Source organism: Plectropomus leopardus, chromosome 14, assembly GCF_026936395.1.
Source record: "Plectropomus leopardus strain MGB_pleo_1.0 chromosome 14, ASM2693639v1, whole genome shotgun sequence".
Lineage (NCBI taxonomy): Eukaryota > Metazoa > Chordata > Actinopteri > Perciformes > Serranidae > Plectropomus > Plectropomus leopardus.
This window is the reverse complement of record NC_142189.1, coordinates 7,408,540-7,427,198: the sequence shown is the minus strand read 5'-3', so window position 1 is coordinate 7,427,198 and position 18,659 is coordinate 7,408,540. Positions and strand designations below refer to the sequence as shown.

General features: G+C 39.5%; 2 protein-coding genes across 7 annotated transcripts in view; both read left to right on the top strand.

Annotated features, from left to right (window-relative positions):
* The first annotated feature begins 1,435 nt into the window (after positions 1-1,435).
* Positions 1,436-9,283, top strand: srsf5a (serine and arginine rich splicing factor 5a). Of its 3 annotated transcripts, none has more exons than XM_042500112.2 (8): positions 1,436-1,592; positions 3,509-3,643; positions 3,730-3,800; positions 4,557-4,691; positions 5,539-5,608; positions 7,070-7,143; positions 7,222-7,329; positions 8,212-9,283. In XM_042500112.2, exons 2-8 carry the CDS (start codon positions 3,518-3,520, stop codon positions 8,516-8,518), a joined length of 891 nt encoding a protein of 296 aa, XP_042356046.1. In that variant the 5' UTR covers positions 1,436-1,592; positions 3,509-3,517; the 3' UTR covers positions 8,519-9,283. The 3 variants fall into 3 exon arrangements, with proteins under 3 accessions (XP_042356046.1, XP_042356044.1, XP_042356045.1); XM_042500110.2 differs by having other exon boundaries at positions 5,530-5,608; XM_042500111.2 differs by having other exon boundaries at positions 1,459-1,592; positions 3,512-3,643; positions 5,530-5,608.
* Positions 9,284-11,551: 2,268 nt separating this feature from the next.
* The window catches only part of pacs2 (phosphofurin acidic cluster sorting protein 2), a 78,798-nt gene continuing 71,690 nt past the window's right edge, over positions 11,552-18,659 (top strand). For all 4 annotated transcript variants that reach the window (XM_042500102.2, XM_088087369.1, XM_042500101.2 and 1 more), the window contains exon 1: positions 11,552-11,954. In XM_042500102.2, the coding sequence (XP_042356036.1) occupies positions 11,836-11,954 (119 nt within the window). In that variant the 5' untranslated portion in view covers positions 11,552-11,835. The remainder of the gene's footprint in view (positions 11,955-18,659) is intronic.

Sequence of the window (18,659 nt, the reverse complement as noted above, 5' to 3'; positions counted from 1 at the left end):
ATTTACCAGGTACTTAACTTTATTCTCATGGATTATCCACACAAACAAACATTCATTTTTTATGCATTACCACTTTCTAGATGACCATTTATTTTAATTAGGGGTGGTGAGTATAAGTATTATTTTGCAATATTTTTGTGTGGCAATACTTTATTCAACCACAGATGCTAGGCATCTTTTTTTTTTTTTTTACCATATAAATCATTAATATTACAAATAAAAGTTTTGATAGTTTAATAGAATAACAAAATCAATAGCTTTTTCAGTCCAGTAAATGCAGTTTGCTGCAATAAAAAATTGAAATTAGATGAAAAGATTGAAAACAGATGTTAAAAAAAGTGTTCAATTGGGAACATGATAAGCAGTTGGAAAAAGTTAATAAACTGCAATATATCACAGGTGTTATGGCATACTTAGCGTTTTGCAGTACATTTAAAATGACAAAAAATATAGTATAGTGACTTAAGTAATATGATAGTGTGTTATTGTCTTGCCTCTGGTGGTTCCCACCCCTAATAATAATATAATATAATATAATATAATATAATATAATATAATATAATATAATATAATATAATATAATATAATATATAAAGTACAATACACTATATATATATTAAAATTGTATTTATTGTATTCTTTAACAAACAAAAAAAGATACATTACAATAAACTAACAAACATCTACACTCATACACACACGCACACACACACACACACACACACACACACACACACACACACACCCACACACACACAAGTACAGTAAAATAGCACAAAACTGTAAAAGATAGTGAGAAAAGGAGGGAGAGAAACGCCCCGGTACACATTCATACATAGTATACACTGAGTTGCAATAATATTACATGATCTTTAAATTCCACTGTCCCTTCTCAGAATATATTATATTATTTGTCTATGTCCATCATTTTTCACATGACAAGCATATTCAAAAAAACATTTTACTTTTGGAAAACTTGATTGTTAAACGCAAGTAGAAATATTCAATATCAATTAGTACTGATGACATATATATATCCCTCTATGACTAATGAGTATACATAAAAATAAAAAATATAAAAACATGCATAATATAAAAATAATAATAAAAAGTATTGTTCCATTAGTCATTTCTCGTATGTCCTTGTCAATACATCTATTTTTGTGACAATATATTATGATATATGCTGTAGGCAGGCCCTATAATAATCTATGCTCGCATTGTAAACTGTGAAGTGGGTTGCCAAATCCGTTTTGAATCCCCCTTTGGTACAAAGAAAAATATTTGCTTGTTTCTCTACAATGGAAAACATTATGGTATAATTCAACTGAAGGCGCTTGCTGTTTATCTCACGATTACGAGTTAAAACTCGTGATACGCGTTTGAATGACAAAAAGGGGCAAAGTCTCCGAAGTTAAGGATTAACCGCGGCTGTTAAAAACCACCCCCCCAAAAACACTGGCAACCTGACGACTGAAGCGTTTCCTGCTCTTCGGACTCTTTCGCCATTTTGAAGAAGTCGAGCCGAAAGACGGTCAGTTAAAGTCACAGCTTGTCAGCGACGTAAACAACAGATTCAAAGAGAAAATTAGGTGAGGAGTTAATTTTCTTGTTGCGAAATATTTGTATTAATTGTTTGTTGTGTTTTTTTAAACAAATGACCGCGTGGTTTGTTAGTTCTTCACTGTGAATTATGTCTTTGTAGCTAACGGTTGGTAGCTAGCTCGCTGAAGCTAACTGTAGTCGACCTCGAGGCGAGCTAACGTAGCGTTATGGCCGATCCGAGCAAGAAGCGAAATCACTTATTTTAACCGTGTAAAAAAAATGCTGACACTTCCCTCTATATCCCATTGCTAAATTAAGATTTTAAACAAGTTTTTCTCTTGTATATGTAAACAACGGTTTATGAATTCAGGGCGTTACTCAAAGAAATTTAAAAAAATCGCTAACATAGCAACAGTAGCGGAGCGTCTTCGTAGTAAAGGACTAACACTAGCAGGCTAAAACTAGGCCCAAAATGTGATGTTTTCAACCGAGATAACTCAGTTTGCAACGATTGTAAGTTGGCATCAGACGTATTGAAATACAAACGTTAGTCAAGTGACTAATTTAACGTTACTTAATACGTTTTTGAGAAAAGCCGAATTAAGTGTAGTTTTGAGGCTGTTAGGGGTGGGGGCAGTCGACACAGCATAGTATTGCGATATCTTGCACAGCGATATAATCGGTACACGGACACCATGTATCGATTTTTTGAAATTATTAAGATTTCAAATACAAATCAAACTTTTGGTTGTCTACTAAAATAATAACATTTTTATTGATTTAAAAGGCGTTTTAAGTCCACTAGATAACATTTGTTTTTCAGTCATTGTTTATTGCAGCAAACTGTGTTAAGTGGACTGCAGAAGCAGTAGATTTTAATATTCAAGTAGGACGTCATAAATTAAGGCATTTATAATATTAAGAAAAATGTACACTAAAGATTAAAAACGATACTTTGCATCTCTGTATCAATACACTACTGCTACACAAAAGTATTGCAACATTATGCTTTTTCGTCAAAGACAATTCACTGTGAATAACAGTAACGCTTCGACTTAACATAGATATTAAATTAACACCTCTATTAAAATGGTTCAACAAAAATAGTTGAAATAGTGAACTTTTTTGTATTTTGGAGGGGATTAGTTTTGGTTTTGTGGGATAATATGACTTGTTAACTGATCAGAGTAAAACTGGTTTAGACTAGAGTTGGCATATCTCGTCTTATTCAGGTTTGGTGGGTTTCACTTGAGTTGTTTTCAGCCAAGATCCGGTTTCAACTAGTTTTTAAGTATTTCCTGAATAAAAAAAATTATTCTAGTTGAGTTGAGGAGTGGTGCACAACTTCAGAAGTCAGAAACACATCTGCCTTCTTGTCTGTGTTTCTCATCAGTAACAGATCTGTTACTCATTAAGCTTGGAATTTGTACACTGTAAAATGTCTATAATTAACTTTTGGTCAACTGAGGTCAATATACTGAGCATGAAATATCAAATAGTAAGGTGTTTATTAGGGTCAACTGATAATGGTTTATCAACACTAATACCAATTATTAGTAGTTAATGAGACTGATAACCAATATTTTGAACTGTTATGCATTTGCAATAAAATTCTAAATCTGTCAATAGTTACAATTTGCAATATAATGAACTCCAACATAAAACTATGTTTAAATGTTCCAGCAACATTTTTGTTAATAAAGTCAAATGAAAATTTGAATAAAGAATGAATAAATAGATATATTTCCCTGAGGTTTTACAAAGTAAAAGTTCTTCCCATGCTTGCACTTTCTTTGCATTTTTTAATTAATTGATTTTTATTGGCGATCATCTGCAAAATGACAAAGAACCTCTACAATAATCGTCCCGGCCGATAATCTGTAGACCGCCTAGTATTTTTACTGCACTTTTCCTCATTCTCTGGTTAAATGTTTACTAAGTCATGTGTTTCTCCCCATCTCAGCAGGTAACAATGAGTGGTTGTCGTGTCTTCATCGGCCGTTTGAGCCCCCATGCCAGAGAGAGAGATGTGGAGAAGTTTTTCAAGGGATACGGACGGATTCGGGAAATCAACTTGAAGAACGGATTTGGCTTTGTGGTGAGCATGACCGACCACTTTGTATGAATTAAGAGTTCTGATCTTGTTCCTCGTGGTTAGAAAATAACCTTGTTTTGTCTCCTCAGGAATTTGATGATCACAGAGATGCAGATGATGCTGTGTACGAGTTGAATGGCAAAGAATTGTGCAGTGAAAGGTAAGGATTTAATCCTGCGTGGTTAGTTTGTTCTGAGCCGCACACACAGACTAAATGGCTGGTTTGTAACTAAAAGGAAACACAGCATTTAATTACCATTACTCTAATGCTTTTGAGTAATTTCCCAAACACTTAACACAGTTTTGGTGTAACTCCTAACTTTTTTTTGAGAAGCTTGCAAGTCATATCTGCTCTCTTCAGGGGTAAATTCTTTATTCTTTGAGGACAGAACTGAGTCCCAATGAGGATATACAAGTGCACTGCTGCTATGCTGGTGTGCCATTTTTTTAGCAGTCAAATGGCTTGCATTATTAGATTAAATCTAATTTAGTGTGGAGTATATCAAGTGGTGCAGTCAGTTGTTCTGGCAGCAAATCCTCCAGACTGCCTTTGAGAAAATACCAAAATTGATTTTTATTTTCCAAACAAGAAGACATAAATTAAAGTTAACAAATCTGTTGTCTTCAGACATTGAATCAGTAACTAAATCTATGGACCCACAAACTATTTATTTGAGATAATTTATCCTCATAGTTTTATTTTAATGCAAGGCTTACATCTGCCCAAATCACAATAACATCACAAACCGTAACTGTTGATGCATTAAATAGCGAATTTGTGTTAAAGTCAGCCCACACAGAATTATGAATAGCTACCTCAGTGTATCTGTTATGGACTTCCTGCATAGAAATATAAGAAACATTTAGTTTGTTTTTCATCTGTATTATCCTAAGAATTTTCTGCTCTTCTTTTCAGGGTCACTATTGAGCACGCTCGCTCCAGAAGAGGAAGAGGTGGCGGTCCTGGAGGAATGGGACGTTTCGGTGGTAGCAGCGGTGGTGGCGGCGGCGGTGGCGGTGGCTATCGCCCATCTCGCAGCAGTGGTTCCAGGTATATTTGCCTTAAAAAACTGCTCCCTGAATCCTCATCAAACCATTTAGCTAAAGCTGAAGCTTCGACTCATGTTTTGTTTCAGTCGAAGAGGAAAGTACAGTACAGTAAAACCAATATTAAATGTTTCTAAATGTTTTATTGTTCTCCAGTTTTTGAATATTTCAGCCTTTAAATATGTTCACACATACATTCATGTTGAATTTGAGTCTGATATAGAACTGCCCTGAGATAACCTTGTTTAAATGTTGCTTTGTCATTTGTTAGCATGGATGGATATGAGTAAACAAAGTGATTAAAAAGGCCGTCTGCTCTTGCTTATATTTATAAAGACCACAGTTCATTTTATCTTTCAGTTTTGATCAGTCATCATACATTTCACTTGGTAGTAAAGTGAGGCAGTACACTTCATTTTCTTCTTGTTTTATCTGGTTGTACCAAAGTCAAATAAAGCGCAGTGAACTGTGGCAGCTGAGCAAGTACACAAATTGCAAAAATCCATGAGTTAAAACCGAGAGAAGGGATTATGCTCATTCGTGCAGAGAGAATAAGCACAGGTGGATGTTTTCCTCTTTTGAGCAGCATTAACCAAGATAAAATCAGGAGATTAATGTGAACCTGTTTTTCCACGTCTCAATCAAACTCAAATATTGACACGGCTCATAGGCCGGCGGAGCAGCAGAACTGGTTATGCTGTGAGAATAAATCCAGGTGAATTTTTACAGCTAATATTTAATGTCAAAGGCTTTCCAGAGGGATTAAGATGCATTTACAGCCTCTACAAACACACTTTTTTCAATGAAAATGTCGTATTAAAGTCTTCTTTTGGTTTGTGTTGACCGGACAGATATGGCCCTCCTGTACGAACGGACCACAGACTGATTGTAGAGAACCTCTCTTCACGGATCAGCTGGCAGGTAAGAGATAACTAAACTTTCTAATGTATCTTACAACACAAGCTTTAAAAAAAAGTGTACACTATAATGATATATATATTTAAATTGAAGCAGCATTCATTTGATCAGGCCGGGCCAATTTGTCTCTAGTCAGATTAGATTTTTAAAACTCAATAGCTATTTGGGTAGTTACTAGAGAAAGTCCCCAGTGTTCTTCTTCTCTTTTTTTTTTTTTTTTTTTCAAACTTCTACCTACATTTTTTAATTACCAAAAAAACAACCTCAAAACAACAAATTACAGCTGCTGATTTCTAACCAAAAACCTTTAACTGTTTTTTAACAGCTGCTCTGATATGGTTTCCTTTATATCAGAGGTGAATGCACACCCTCCACGGAGGTTTCAAGAAGTGTGTAGCGCCCTCTCCTGGTTGTTTCTCTGAATAGTGTCCATTGTGGTGCCTCTCCTTACACGCAGTTGCCGGCGCTCTAAAGTCTTGGCTGGGCCCCGTAGCGGGTGAAAGTGGTCTAGCGCAGGATACGGTAGCCTTAGGAGGTCCGTAGCCACAGTCTGGAGGTTCTGTGGGCTGGCACCCCCGACTGCTGTAACCCCCCTCAAATCCACGGTCCCTACACTCTCCCGTATGGGTCTTTTTCTGTTGCTGATGGAGCTGGGGGGGTGTTGAGTCGGGCGCACACCCCTCCGCCTACTTGCTCTCTGGTGGTTCCTTACTTGTGGAGGCCGGATGCTGAGTCAAGGCCGAGGTCGTTTCTCAAGGGCTTAACACTGCATTGGTTCCCATTTGCTATTTGGACAAGTGGCTCTATGCTAATATCTTCCTGGGTATGGAGCGGTAAGTAGCATAAAACTCATGTGATTGGGTTTGTTCAGGGTCGGGTGGTGAAGGGGTGTAGAGTTACAGTCTCTAAGGGGAGGGAGGAAGTTAAACTATGTAAACACGTAACGACTTTTGAGACAAATCATTTTTAAGGGTCATATGTGTACAACTTTTTTCCACTTACTCAGAGTACTGTTACCTTTGATCACCAGTGAATACACACGTTCACCATAAATACTCAAGACACAAAATCGAATATTAATTTGTACGTAAAACCTATTAAGTTTAAAACTTAAATACATTAAAACTAACTGCTGTGCGTCCTGTCAGGCGTCACTATGGAGCCGACTTTGTTTATGTTCTGACACAAATTCATGGAGCCAATTATTGGGGCTTTAAAGCAGATTTAGTAAAAGCAACACTCGTCCACACAGAGTACTTTTTTGTGACTCTTTTGTTTACATGTCCTCCACTGAAATGAGAGCTTATCACAGAGTGACAAAAGTCAGCATTAGATAACCCGGGTTTCAGTGTGTGCTGGTGTCTTGCTGCCTGCTCATTTCTCTCCCTGCAGGTCTGAGAAGGCTCTCACTGCCACCTTTTGTTTTGTTCTCCGTCACTAATCCCGCATTATGCTTTGAAACAGGACCTGAAAGACCTGATGAGAAAAGCAGGTGAAGTTACCTTTGTGGACGCCCACAGGCCCAACAAAAATGAAGGGTGAGTTGCTCCTCTGTTCATCAAACTGTGTTTGTCTCCAGAGTTCAGTGCTAATGAATGTCTCTGTTTTTTCTTCAGAGTTGTTGAGTTTGCATCGCGCAGTGACATGAAGAACGCCATCTCCAAGCTTGACGGGTCAGAGCTGAATGGACGCAAACTAAAGATCTTTGAGGACTGCAGAAGAAGGTGAGTTTGTCTTTACTGTTTTTCCTTAAGAGTCACGTTAAAATACATGTATTTGCACTTTTGTGGCAAAAAATTATGCAATGATGTAAAAACTCGAAACATCAGTTAACTCCTCACATGTAAAATCTTGGGAGGCTGCTCCAGGAACAGTTATTTATTTTGGAAAATGTATATTTTTGTCTGCCATGTGTCAGAGAAACAGAGTGTCTACTCGGACTCGCTGTTCAGTCTTAGCGGCTTTTTGGGAACGTGTTATGACGGCACAAAGTATTCTTAATGAACTTGTATCCTGTCGTGCACTCCTGAGAAAAACTTCATTCTGTTGGACAAAAAAATCCACCAACTTTGACTGCATCGGTGCTTCTTTATGATATTTTAACCACTGTTCATCCCTAATGTCATTTCTGTATGTTTTTATTAATATTTGCAGTGAAAAAAAAGAAAGGTGCTGATTTGAAATTGTACGGTGGCAGAATTTGCGATATCAGCAAATATTGCGTCATTGTTCAAACAATCTGTTTTGTATCGTGATTAAACTTGTGATTTACATCCCTAAAAAATGTCTGCAAAAAGAAATATCTTTTGGTAATTTTGCCTGTTACTGACAATTTCAACCTTTTTGCTCTTCATCTTAAATTCTTGATTCAGTTATTGTGCACTCAGTGTGTTTGCTGTTAATTCTAAAATCCAACACACCAAAGAGAGCCTGATGTAATTTGGGATGTTGTGCAGATCTGTCAGTTCCAGTATTTTTACCAAAAGATCTCACCCAGTGCATTTTAAAGATTTTCATGTCATTGTTTCCAGCATTTGCTGTACAAGCTGTGAAAGTGCAAAGTTCATCAGAATAAATCCTAAAAGAAAACTTCTCTCTCCCAACAGTCGCAGCAAGAGCCGCTCCCGCAGCTACTCCCGCTCCAGGAGTCGCTCCAGGAGCCGCAACCGCTCCAGGAGCCGCTCCAGGTCCATGAGCCGCACCCCCGAGAAAAAGACGTCAGGAGGGGGCAGGACCTCCAACAGATCCCCCTCCAGGTCCAAGTCTCGCTCCAAGTCCCGCTCCAGGTCTCGCTCCCGTTCACCCGCCCCCGCTCAGAACAAACAGTCCCGCTCGCGCTCTCGTTCTCGTTCCCGCTCTCGCTCCCGCTCCCGTTCACGTTCCCGCTCCGCCTCCGCAGACAGCAAACATTGAGATCGAACCACCTGGAGGCCGTAATATAGACTGTGTGGTGGCACGTGATTATCATTTTTTATTGAAGGGGAGGAAACCGCCTTTTTACGTGGCTTCTTTTGAATCAAGATCTTCAGTCATTGGCTTTGATTTCTCGTTTGTTTTTGTTAGTGTGGATTTGCTTCCACAGGAAAATTATTTTTGTGTTCCTGTTGCTTCATGATTTCCCTCTTTTAAACCCCCCCCCCCGTGTTTTAATGAATTACCGCGTGACGGGAAAACATTTCGATCAGCGGTGATACTCGTCGCCACCCTGTGCGAGCTGCCTGCCGCGTCATGATTCCATCCACTCCCCCGTTCTTCGCCCGAGCGTTCACAGCCGTTCAAGGTTAGGCGGGAATGGTCTTCATTCCCCCAAAATGTTGATAGGTATGTTTTCTGTTTGTAACGCAAGCTCCTGGCATTGCCGTGAAACTGTGATTCTGCTTGTGATGACATGTTGCATTCGCCGCCCTGATATGTGAACCGTAAAATGCAAGCGTCTCAGTCGGTGGTTTTAGTTCAGCTTTCTCGTGTAATAATGTTTGAATCCGGCATTAATTTAGTTTAACACTGCTGCTGTACCAGGACCTCGTCTCGTGTTGATTTATTTTCTTTTTTTATTTACTTTGTCTGCAGCCTCGGCCTGTGGGGGCTGTGGCTCTGAACACAAGTGTCTGTTTCAGCAGGAAGAAATGTCTTTAAGTAAGTTTATTGATTTGATACTAATAAAACACTTAATGCTTATTGTCGTTTAATTTTTTTCTAGTATTGTCCAGAAAGAACAGTGTTGTTTTGTTTTGTTTTTTTAATATTATTTGTGAATGTGGGTCTGGGGACTCATAAAGTCTCTGAAGTTCAATTAAATAAAACTTTAACAAAATGTTACATCTGTCAGCCAATGTTTGTCAGCACAAACACAAAACTCAATAAATATACCGTCACCCTGCTCAAATAATGCACGGATGGAAAAAATACTAGATATGGTTACAAAATTTAATTTAATCTTGGAACTGTTCATTTCTATATTTCTATTTCTAAAGACAGAAATTACAATCCATAATTGTATATTGTGTTTTAATGCTGACGATAGTTAAAATACTTGGTGAAAATTACAAATAACAAAACTTAAATGCCAAAATGACTAAACACCAACTACAAATCCAGTACATTGTGCCGAACGTATTTAAAAACTCATTGAATAAAACATTCATGTTGAGTTTGGATCAAAACTGAGCTGCTGTGGTGGTTGAACAGACTATAAAACAGGCTCTGCAGGATATGAAACACAACAGTGACTTATTGTACTTTGATGTGTTGGGGTGATACATATTTTAATATCCTGCACAGGTGGACGAGACAAATATTAAGTGAGAGTTCAGTGCCGTCGTACCTGGAGGAGTTTTTTAATATGTTTTAAACACTTGTATCATAAAATACGATTCTTAAGGGGTTTTTCAGCACAAATTTGAGGCATTGCTGGGTAAAAGGTGGCGAGCTACTTAACAAGAAATGACTCAAAAAATACAAAAATAATTATATTCAATGTTTTACATGCTAAGTAGATTTTTAAATCAGCCAGGGATATGTCAACAATTAGCATTAACATTGATTGTGACAGTTAACCTATTTTCTCCATAAGCCAAATATGATTAAAAAAATTATGTCATCAGTTGGAAAATAGAAAGTAAAAATTCCAAGGCAAAAGCCCAGAATGACCCAGAAATAATAAAATGCATGTTTTTTATGCTTTGATGGCTGTAGGATCAAAAATGGCAGCTTGAATGGGTTTCAATGGTGCATTTTTTGCACTTAACCGTGTGAATGTGATAATTTTGTTTACACTATTTTAGACTTATTGTAAGAGCCGAGCTGGAAATTCCAACATTACAGAAAAATTCACAATCTTGCCAAAATGTATGTGATATGCATGAACACAGCCAAAATTATTTTAAAAAAATAATAATATAAAGCACATAAAATGCACCAGACAGTCCCTAAGGGTTAAGAAATGTATTAACTAAGGAGACTGCTATAAATAGTACAGGAGAGGAGTGGCCATTTAGAAAACAGGAAGCTTCTTATAGTTATCCATAGATTATTATGAGTCTAGTTTATCCGGCAGCTCATAATAATCCTTAAAGTGGCCAAGTTCATGTTGCACAGTCCCCGAGAACCTGGATGGTGAATGTTTGCGCCTCCAAAGTCAAGAAGTGTTGCAAAACAGCAGAGATTTAATTAAATAAAAGTGTGTTCTTGAGGAGTTGAGGGTCATTGAGTTCGTCAGCTTTAAGCACTGATCACCACACGGTGGCAGCACGTGCTCAGCATCAAACTGGAGAAAACAACTGAGTGGAAAATGAATATGAGTGATATAAGTCATCATAAATATCAATTCATTCATGATTCAAAATTGTTATTTATGTGGTCTGAAGTGCATCAGCAGGGCAGGTTTGGGAGCATGTAGACACAAAATTGCATAACAAGGGGAGAAAATGAGACTCTTTCACTTCTTGTTCTGCGAGGATTTAACCCTCCATAAAGCAGCACAGTGACTTGTGAAGGTGGTCCGTCTGCAGCAGTGCACCTCTGTGTCTGAATACTAAGTAACGACATTTTTTTTTTTTTTAAATCGATCTCGCGACACGACTCGTGTCCACGGACCCACCCCAGACCTGCACCGGCTGCACCTGCCAGAGAAATGGCCAAAATGCGGCTCGAGAGACTTTCAATGACGTTTTCATCTCAAAAGGGGGAAATGTATGGAGGGTGGTTAGTGCCAGACACAAGTCGTTTGAGGAAGACTGAGAGCAGTGATATTGAGCGAAAATTAGTGCCACCAAATAAAAATCTGCTAAATTTCTTATTGTATTGATATTTAGCCGCACGAACACAATACATCGACCTTTTCTAACATCAGGAAGATGTATTGCGCGTGTATGCTGGCTCCTCCTGCCCCCTCTCCGCCTCTGTGTGGCACTAATCACCCCTCATACCCGCGGAGCAGCGTGGTAGGCACAACAAGCTCAGCGGTCGGTGCTCTCACTCCTGCTGCTCCCACTGCAGATCCTCCGCGGCGCAGGAGCACCTCACCGACCCGCCGGCTCCACACGGACGGAGAAATGAGCTCGTCCTCCGCCGTACTAACGTGAGCGTGTCGCGGCAGTATTATTTTTATTTTTTTTTGTATTTTTGAACGGACACACTCGCACGCGCTCGCACACACAGGGGACCCGCGCCGGTGCGCTGTTTACAAACCCGCCGCTCGGAGTCGGACAGTCCCGCCCGCAGCTAGGACCATGGCGGAAAGAAGTGGCCGGCTGAGTTTCCCCGGGAGCGGGGCTCTCAACAGACCGGTCCCCATGAACCTGTTTGCAACCTGGGAGATAGACGGATCCTCCCCGAACTGCATCCCGAGGTAAGCGGCTGCACGCACCGCACCACCCCGCACCACCCCGCACCGCCCCGCACAGCACCGTCCTTTAAACTTTAAAGCGTCTCCAATGCGCCATGCAGGCTGTCATTTGTCAGATCGGTCCAGCTGCACAGCGGCTTACCACCTCACAGCTGCGTGATATCATCATGCCAGCGGATGCCCGTGCAGGCCCTGCAGCGGGCTCGTGCAGCCATGTTTTCATGTTTAACTTCAGGTTGGCACGCGACCACCGACACAAACAACTCAAACAAATAAGCTGCATCACCAGAGCACAGGTAAATCACACTGTAAGGGTGTTTATTATTTCTGTTTGCTGATTTGCTCATAATGATCCTCGCAGCTGTCGGGGCAGATAACCAGCTTTATGCAGGATCATTGTGCCAGCAGGCTGCACCGCAGAGACCATTTGGCTCCTGTGGCCCCCAGAGACTCAGACTATGACCCCCCCTCACTGACTGATTCAGATTTGTATCATCAGATAATTATTGCACAACTTTTACAAAACAATCCTGAATTTCATGTTCACTCAGTAGCTTTTTCTGGACGTTTCTGATCATGAGGGTCATAGAGATGCATCTGTTAACATGTGAGCACAGGTGTTATGATGTTAGGGCTGCAGCCAGGGGCGTATTATGAGACGATGTGGCCCCCGGGCACATTTATGCGAAAGGCCCCACCACCTCTCCTACAGAGGAGCAAGACGCACAGACTCTGTGGTTTTGCCTCAATTTGTTTTTGTTTTGCATCTCTTTGTGGTAATGTTTTGCCTCCTTATGGTTGTTTTGTGCCATTTTGTAGTAGTTTTATGTCTCTTTGAGGTAATTTGGTGTCTTTTTTTGGTTGTTTGTGTCTAATTTTATATTAGTAGTTGTCTTGCCCTTGGCATTCCTATTGTTGAGCCCTGCAGTGAATTTACAGTATAAATGACAAAACACATAGAGGTTTTACCACACTGTCCATTTTCTAAAGCTTAACGTGATATAAAAGTTGCACTTTTGATAGAAGTCATAAATGAGACGTTCATTTTAAACTGTGGGGTTGAATGTTTGGATTGGTTCACACTGTCATTAAAAACAGATGTGATGGGAAATCGTATTTCATTTGGGAGCAGCAAAAACAACTCTGGATGTGGTATCTGTTTTCAAACATTTTAACTGAAAAGATCCAACAGGGATTTAAACAATGTCCACTTAGTGTTCAGACTCTTTTCATTGAATTTCAGTCATCTTTGAGCTACATGTGATGTTCATTTAACCAAAAAATGAAACAAAAAAGACCACTTTTATTTTGGTAGTGTTTCTGGAGATATGATTAAAGCTTTTTGGCATCATGTTGACATCTGATAAATATTCAGCTCTGGTTGTTATTTCATGATCAGGACAAACTAAATGCACATTTTCGCAGTGATGTAATGACAGAAATTCATTTTGTAGAGTTTGTGGTTTAAACTCCTCTTGACTAATACCTGCTGTCAGACTCTGGTCAGCAGCTGTCCGCCTGTGGAGACACAGAGGGGAGAAAAAAAAGGCTGTAATTAATATGAGAGATGGGGGAGTATATGTGCTTTTTTATTTATTTATTTTAAAGTGATGACTGCCTCTCCTTGGCCTCTCTCTATCCTCTTAAGTTAATACCTCCAGTTGGTATTACATTGCATGGCTTTTAGCTGAAATAAGACTAATTCATTTCCAGTAATAGCAGAGCTGTGATGTTACTCAGCGGACAAGTAGATAAAAAGGTTTCTGTGACTGAAACGGTGCCGGGTTCAATCCCTCCTGACCCTGCGTGTCTGTCGGCAGCGTGAACGTTGTAGACTGTTAAATGTCTTTAATGTGTTAGTTTTCTGCACAGTGAGTTGGAGGCTCAGCAGAGTCGCCTCACTGTCAATCAAGATCGCTGCAGCTCTCTATTGACCGCCGTCTGTCGGAGTTTAGACAGGAGGAAGTCCGCTTGTTAACCACAGTCAAATCAACAGTCTCACTCAGTGAAATCGGCCTCTCAAAGTGCATAAATGAACTTCTGTTGATCTTCAGAGGGGGATTTTGTTCCCTTTTTTATTTTTACTGCTCTTTTCTGACCTCGAGAAGCATCATGAAGCACTTTTTAGAAGGTTATGATTTTTTGGGGAAGAAGACTGCAAGCTAGTAAACATACATGTAAACAATGCTGCACTGAAAACCAAAATTTGGATTTGCAGTTTCTATTCTAAGTAATCAGAATCAGGTTTATTGCAAAGTAGGTTTTCACATAAAAGGAATTTGTCTCAGTGTCTTGGTGCATAACAGTTAACATAGCAGGAAGAAGAAGAGAAAAAATAAGTGCTGCAAAGGTCAATTATAAATTAATGACTTGTGGGGTGTTTAACAGGACATGTAGCTTTGTTTATTGTGATTTAATGTGAATTTTTTTTAACTCTTGTCTGGCTGATGATGCAGAGCAGTTTCAGGTGATCATCGGTCTCAGCAGTCCTCTGATTTGATCATTAAACGTCTCTGTGTTTGCATGTAGAAATGTTCTGATGCTGCCGAAACATCGTTTTACTCATTCAATAAATATGTCAGCAGGTAAATGTAAAATTTATAATAAAAAAATACTGAAAAAATTCTGAAAAAATATACTAAAAAATATGAGAAATATATACTAAAAATATGAAAAATATATACTAAAAATATAAAAAAAAACTATAAAAAACAGCTTTACAGTATGGATGGAAATATTGACTAATGAATTTGTTTTTTCTAACAGAATTGCCTGAAAAAATGCTGGCATTGAATGTTTCTGTAAACCTTGGGTTCATTACATGTGCACATTATTATGTAGTGGATATGTTGAATGGTTAAAGTGTGGTTAGGTTTAAGCAGAAAAAAAATGCTTGGTTTTGGTGAGGAGAGGATCAAATTTTGTCTAAAATACCAGGTTTTGGGGGCACAATCCCTGCAGAAAAGCAGTGATGTCTAAATACAAAAAAACCCTCTTTTGGTGGCACTAAATCTGCTGGAAAAGCAACAATATCCAGATTAAAAAAACAACTGCTTTTTGTGTTACTATCCGTGCTGGAAACACAGCTGAGGAAAAGAAAACACCTCCACCTCCTGATGACATAATCAGCTCATGCACCATGTCACTTTAGAAATGTTGATATTATACAGAAGACAAGTGCAAATGTAACGTAAAATTGGTTTGCAGAAATGTGCAATGTCTACATTTTCTCCGGGCGAAACTTCACAGAATATGTGCAACGTGCAGGGGTGATATGTAAATGCATTCATTCAACATGTTTTTAAGCCTCTTTTTGTGCACTGAATGCAAACATATCATTTGTTTGTTTACAAGAAAACTCCACAGGGCACCTTTTAATATTTCATTTTCTATCAAAACAGAAAGAAAGCTGAGAGGGTGTCAGAGTAGAGGAGGCACATGGGAGAATGTTTTTGCTGATTTTGGCAAAAACCTTCCAAGTTAGTCATAAAAATTGTGCACAATCAGTGTTTTTCACACATCTCATTTACTCTAAGATCTGTTGTAGGTTTATCATTCACACGGTCCGACACAGCCAGATGCATACTCATCAAAAGCAGATTGTCCAAAACATATTGAGTCCATGGTTTGTATTAATACATCAGAAAGAAGTGTAAAAAAATATCTTGAGTAATGTTTAATTATGTAACTTTACCTCGTGCAAATATCAGTCTTAAAAAGTGCCATGGTTTGCTGCTGTGTTGAAATAATAGTTCAACATTTTGGTAAATAAGCTTATTTACATTCTTGCCAAGAGTTGAATGACAAAAATCAAAACCACTCTCATATCTGAAGCTCCAGATAGCTCCAGGCCAACAAATAGTCCTGCATGTGACCCCTGGAAAAACTGCAAATTTATATTTTTACACTTTTTTCTTTTCTTTTTTTTCAAATTTAACACACAATGTGTAAATTTAGGCAAGGCTAGCTGTTCTCCCCTGCTTCCAGTCTTTAGTCTAAGCTTAAGTAACCATCTTCAGGCTCTAACCTCATATATAACTTACAGATATGACAGTGGTATCGATTATTTTTCTGCAAGAAAAACAGGAGTGTTGTTTGAGTTTTCAGGTCATGCATGAATGATGATTGTATGTGTATTTCTCTCAGTATGTTGAGAAGAGTGATTAATGTACTTTTTTGTCATTCTGTTGAGTATACAAGTGAATAAAAGACTGCAAGACTGTAGTTTAAAGCAGTTTTCAAGAGCAAGCAGGACTCTATGGCTCTCATCCATAGTCAGCGTGTTGCATAGAGGAGGCGACAGTCAGCGCGGCTCCAGTTTGGAGAAGCAGGCTTGAGTCCGACATGGAAGCACCACTGTGGATAGGGTCAGCAAAAAATGTATTTTGGCCTCTTAAAAAATGTCCCACATAGTGAAATTAATATCATCCTAAGTTTATGCAACATTGAGAGCATTTTTACTGCTTTACCTTCCCATCAAACGGTGATTTCCAACAGAAAAATGAAGCCGTTACATCGCTGTCTTCAAAATCAGACTCTGAACTCATTTAACATCGCTTACATTACGATATAGTTAATATGTTTTAGCTTCCACGTCGTCTCCAGCCTGCTTCACCAGTCTGGTAACATTTCGATTGTTCTTTAGTGTTTGTAATTCACTGACTATGGATAAATGCCCCACTTCAAAAAATGCAAACTACCCCTTTAAATAGCTGGATTATGCAATAACAGTAAGATGGTAAAACATGAGATTATATTCCCAGTGGAAAATGTAGGATCGTATTACATCCCTATACTTAGACACTGATTCTGTTTTGTTGCCAAAATGAGAGTTTAGATGTGATCCATGCTGTAAACTTGATAAACCTTTTGTGTCTTAATCCCCTCCTGGTACTCTTTACTTCGTTTTGGTTCATTGCTAAAGCAAACTGTACGTAATAAAGGGCCATGTAGCATTTTTTAAATGTGAAACGGTGCACTGTGTTCCTCTCCTGATTTTATCAATTTATCCCTTAATTTCTTCATGCACCCATAAATCCCGCTCGCTGTGGCTCCGAGGCCTCTGAAGCCCAAGACTATTAGTCTGGTCGGCTTATAGAGAAGTGCTGCCTCGGCACCGATCTCACGTTTCACAGAGTCACTTCAGGACACGTGCCGCTCCACGCTGAGATGCTTAATAATCACCTATTATAGGTGAGGGAGGGGCATTAATCACCTGTCGTAGAGGGTGGCTGAATGATAATAACCTGCAGATGGGAAAATCCAGATGTCGTAATTTGAATGCAAATGTTGAGGTGCAGGTTTTTTTTAATAAGACATTTTATGAGGATGTGGCTCATAATGTGGATATGATGTACGGTCCGGGGACAGCCAGGGTTGTCCTTATTACACTCCTCAGCAGCCGGCCTCAGTGTGTGTCTGACGTCCTGAGTGTGAGCGTGAAATGTACTCTTATGTTCTGTCAGCTCATCGTGAGAGGCATTTGAATGAGCACCAAGTGCAGCTTTTCATTGCTCGAGGTGTCTGAATGTGTTCCAATAATTACACACTTACTCCTAAAGATGGTCGTGTCCTCTAAGAACCTCTCAGCCCTTTTAACCTGCGTTCAGAATCAGTCACACCACCGTTGTGGACACCTAAGCCTCTCTGCTCTGAGGAGCCAAAGCCGAGAAGCTGTGTTTGTTCTCGGTATTTTCTCAAGTGGGCATCGGTTGCATTTCTGCACATCAGCCTACAGGCGCGAGGCCGAGTGCCGCGAGAGATGGGGGCCAATCTCAGAGACAGAGGCGGGATTGAACGGGCCCCTCGAGTGGCAGCTGGACCCAGTAGGCTGTAATATTTGGGCCTGTTGGAGGCGAGAGTGCTGAGACGTCGCTTTGAGCAGCAGAGAGACACTTGCTCTTTTGTCCCCCGGCTGCCTGGGATGCTCACACTGCGGGAATTTAGAGTAGGATGAATGAGAGGCAGTTAAAGCCTCTCATTGTTTTATGTTCCCCTTGTTGTTCTTGTTGTCCTGCACTCAGAGCCCGTTCTGTACCAATGTTTGGAAGTTTAAACGAGACTGAGAGTCTGCAGCCGGCAGCTCTGTGAGGCTGTACCCGGTGGTGCTTTGAGCTAAATGCTACGTCAGCATGCCAACATGCTGATGTTTAGCAGGTGTGGACTAATATTTTGCTCTGCTCGCCATCTTAGCCTGGTGTGTCGAGGTCTCACCAAAGTTGTTACAGTTCATCCTGACTGCGACATGAACGTGTGTACCAAATTTCATGGCAATCCATCTAATGGTTGTTAAGATATTTTACTCAAAAACCGCAAAATGCTGAGATATTTCACAGAATTGGTGGAGAATGTATCGGAAACATATCCTCTGGGGACAATGAATATACATACTCAGTTTCACGGCAGTCCACCCAAGAGTTATTGTGTGTTTAACTGAAAAATGTAAGAGGAAAAGTCAAGGGATCACAAAAGTCATTGGGATTCATCCTCTTGGAACCACAAATGTTTCTATGAAATTTGGTGCCAATCCATTTTGTAAATGTTAAAATATTTTAAGTGGAAACTCTGACATGCTGGTTGTGCTAAAGGAAACTTCTATATCAAGGATTTATCCTCTGGGGGTCATGAATCCATTCATAAATGTCCATAACTACAACACTGACTATCATTAAAAGGTCCTGTACCAATTAATCCAACAGATGTTGAGAT

Coding starts and splice junctions, on each gene's coding strand:
- srsf5a (XM_042500110.2), top strand. CDS start 3,518: ATGAGTGGTTGTCGTGTCTTCATCGGCCGTTTGAGCCCCCATGCCAGA. Junction 3,644..3,729: donor AGAACGGATTTGGCTTTGTG/GTGAGCATGACC, acceptor TTGTCTCCTCAG/GAATTTGATGATCACAGAGA. Junction 5,609..7,069: donor CTTCACGGATCAGCTGGCAG/GTAAGAGATAAC, acceptor GCTTTGAAACAG/GACCTGAAAGACCTGATGAG.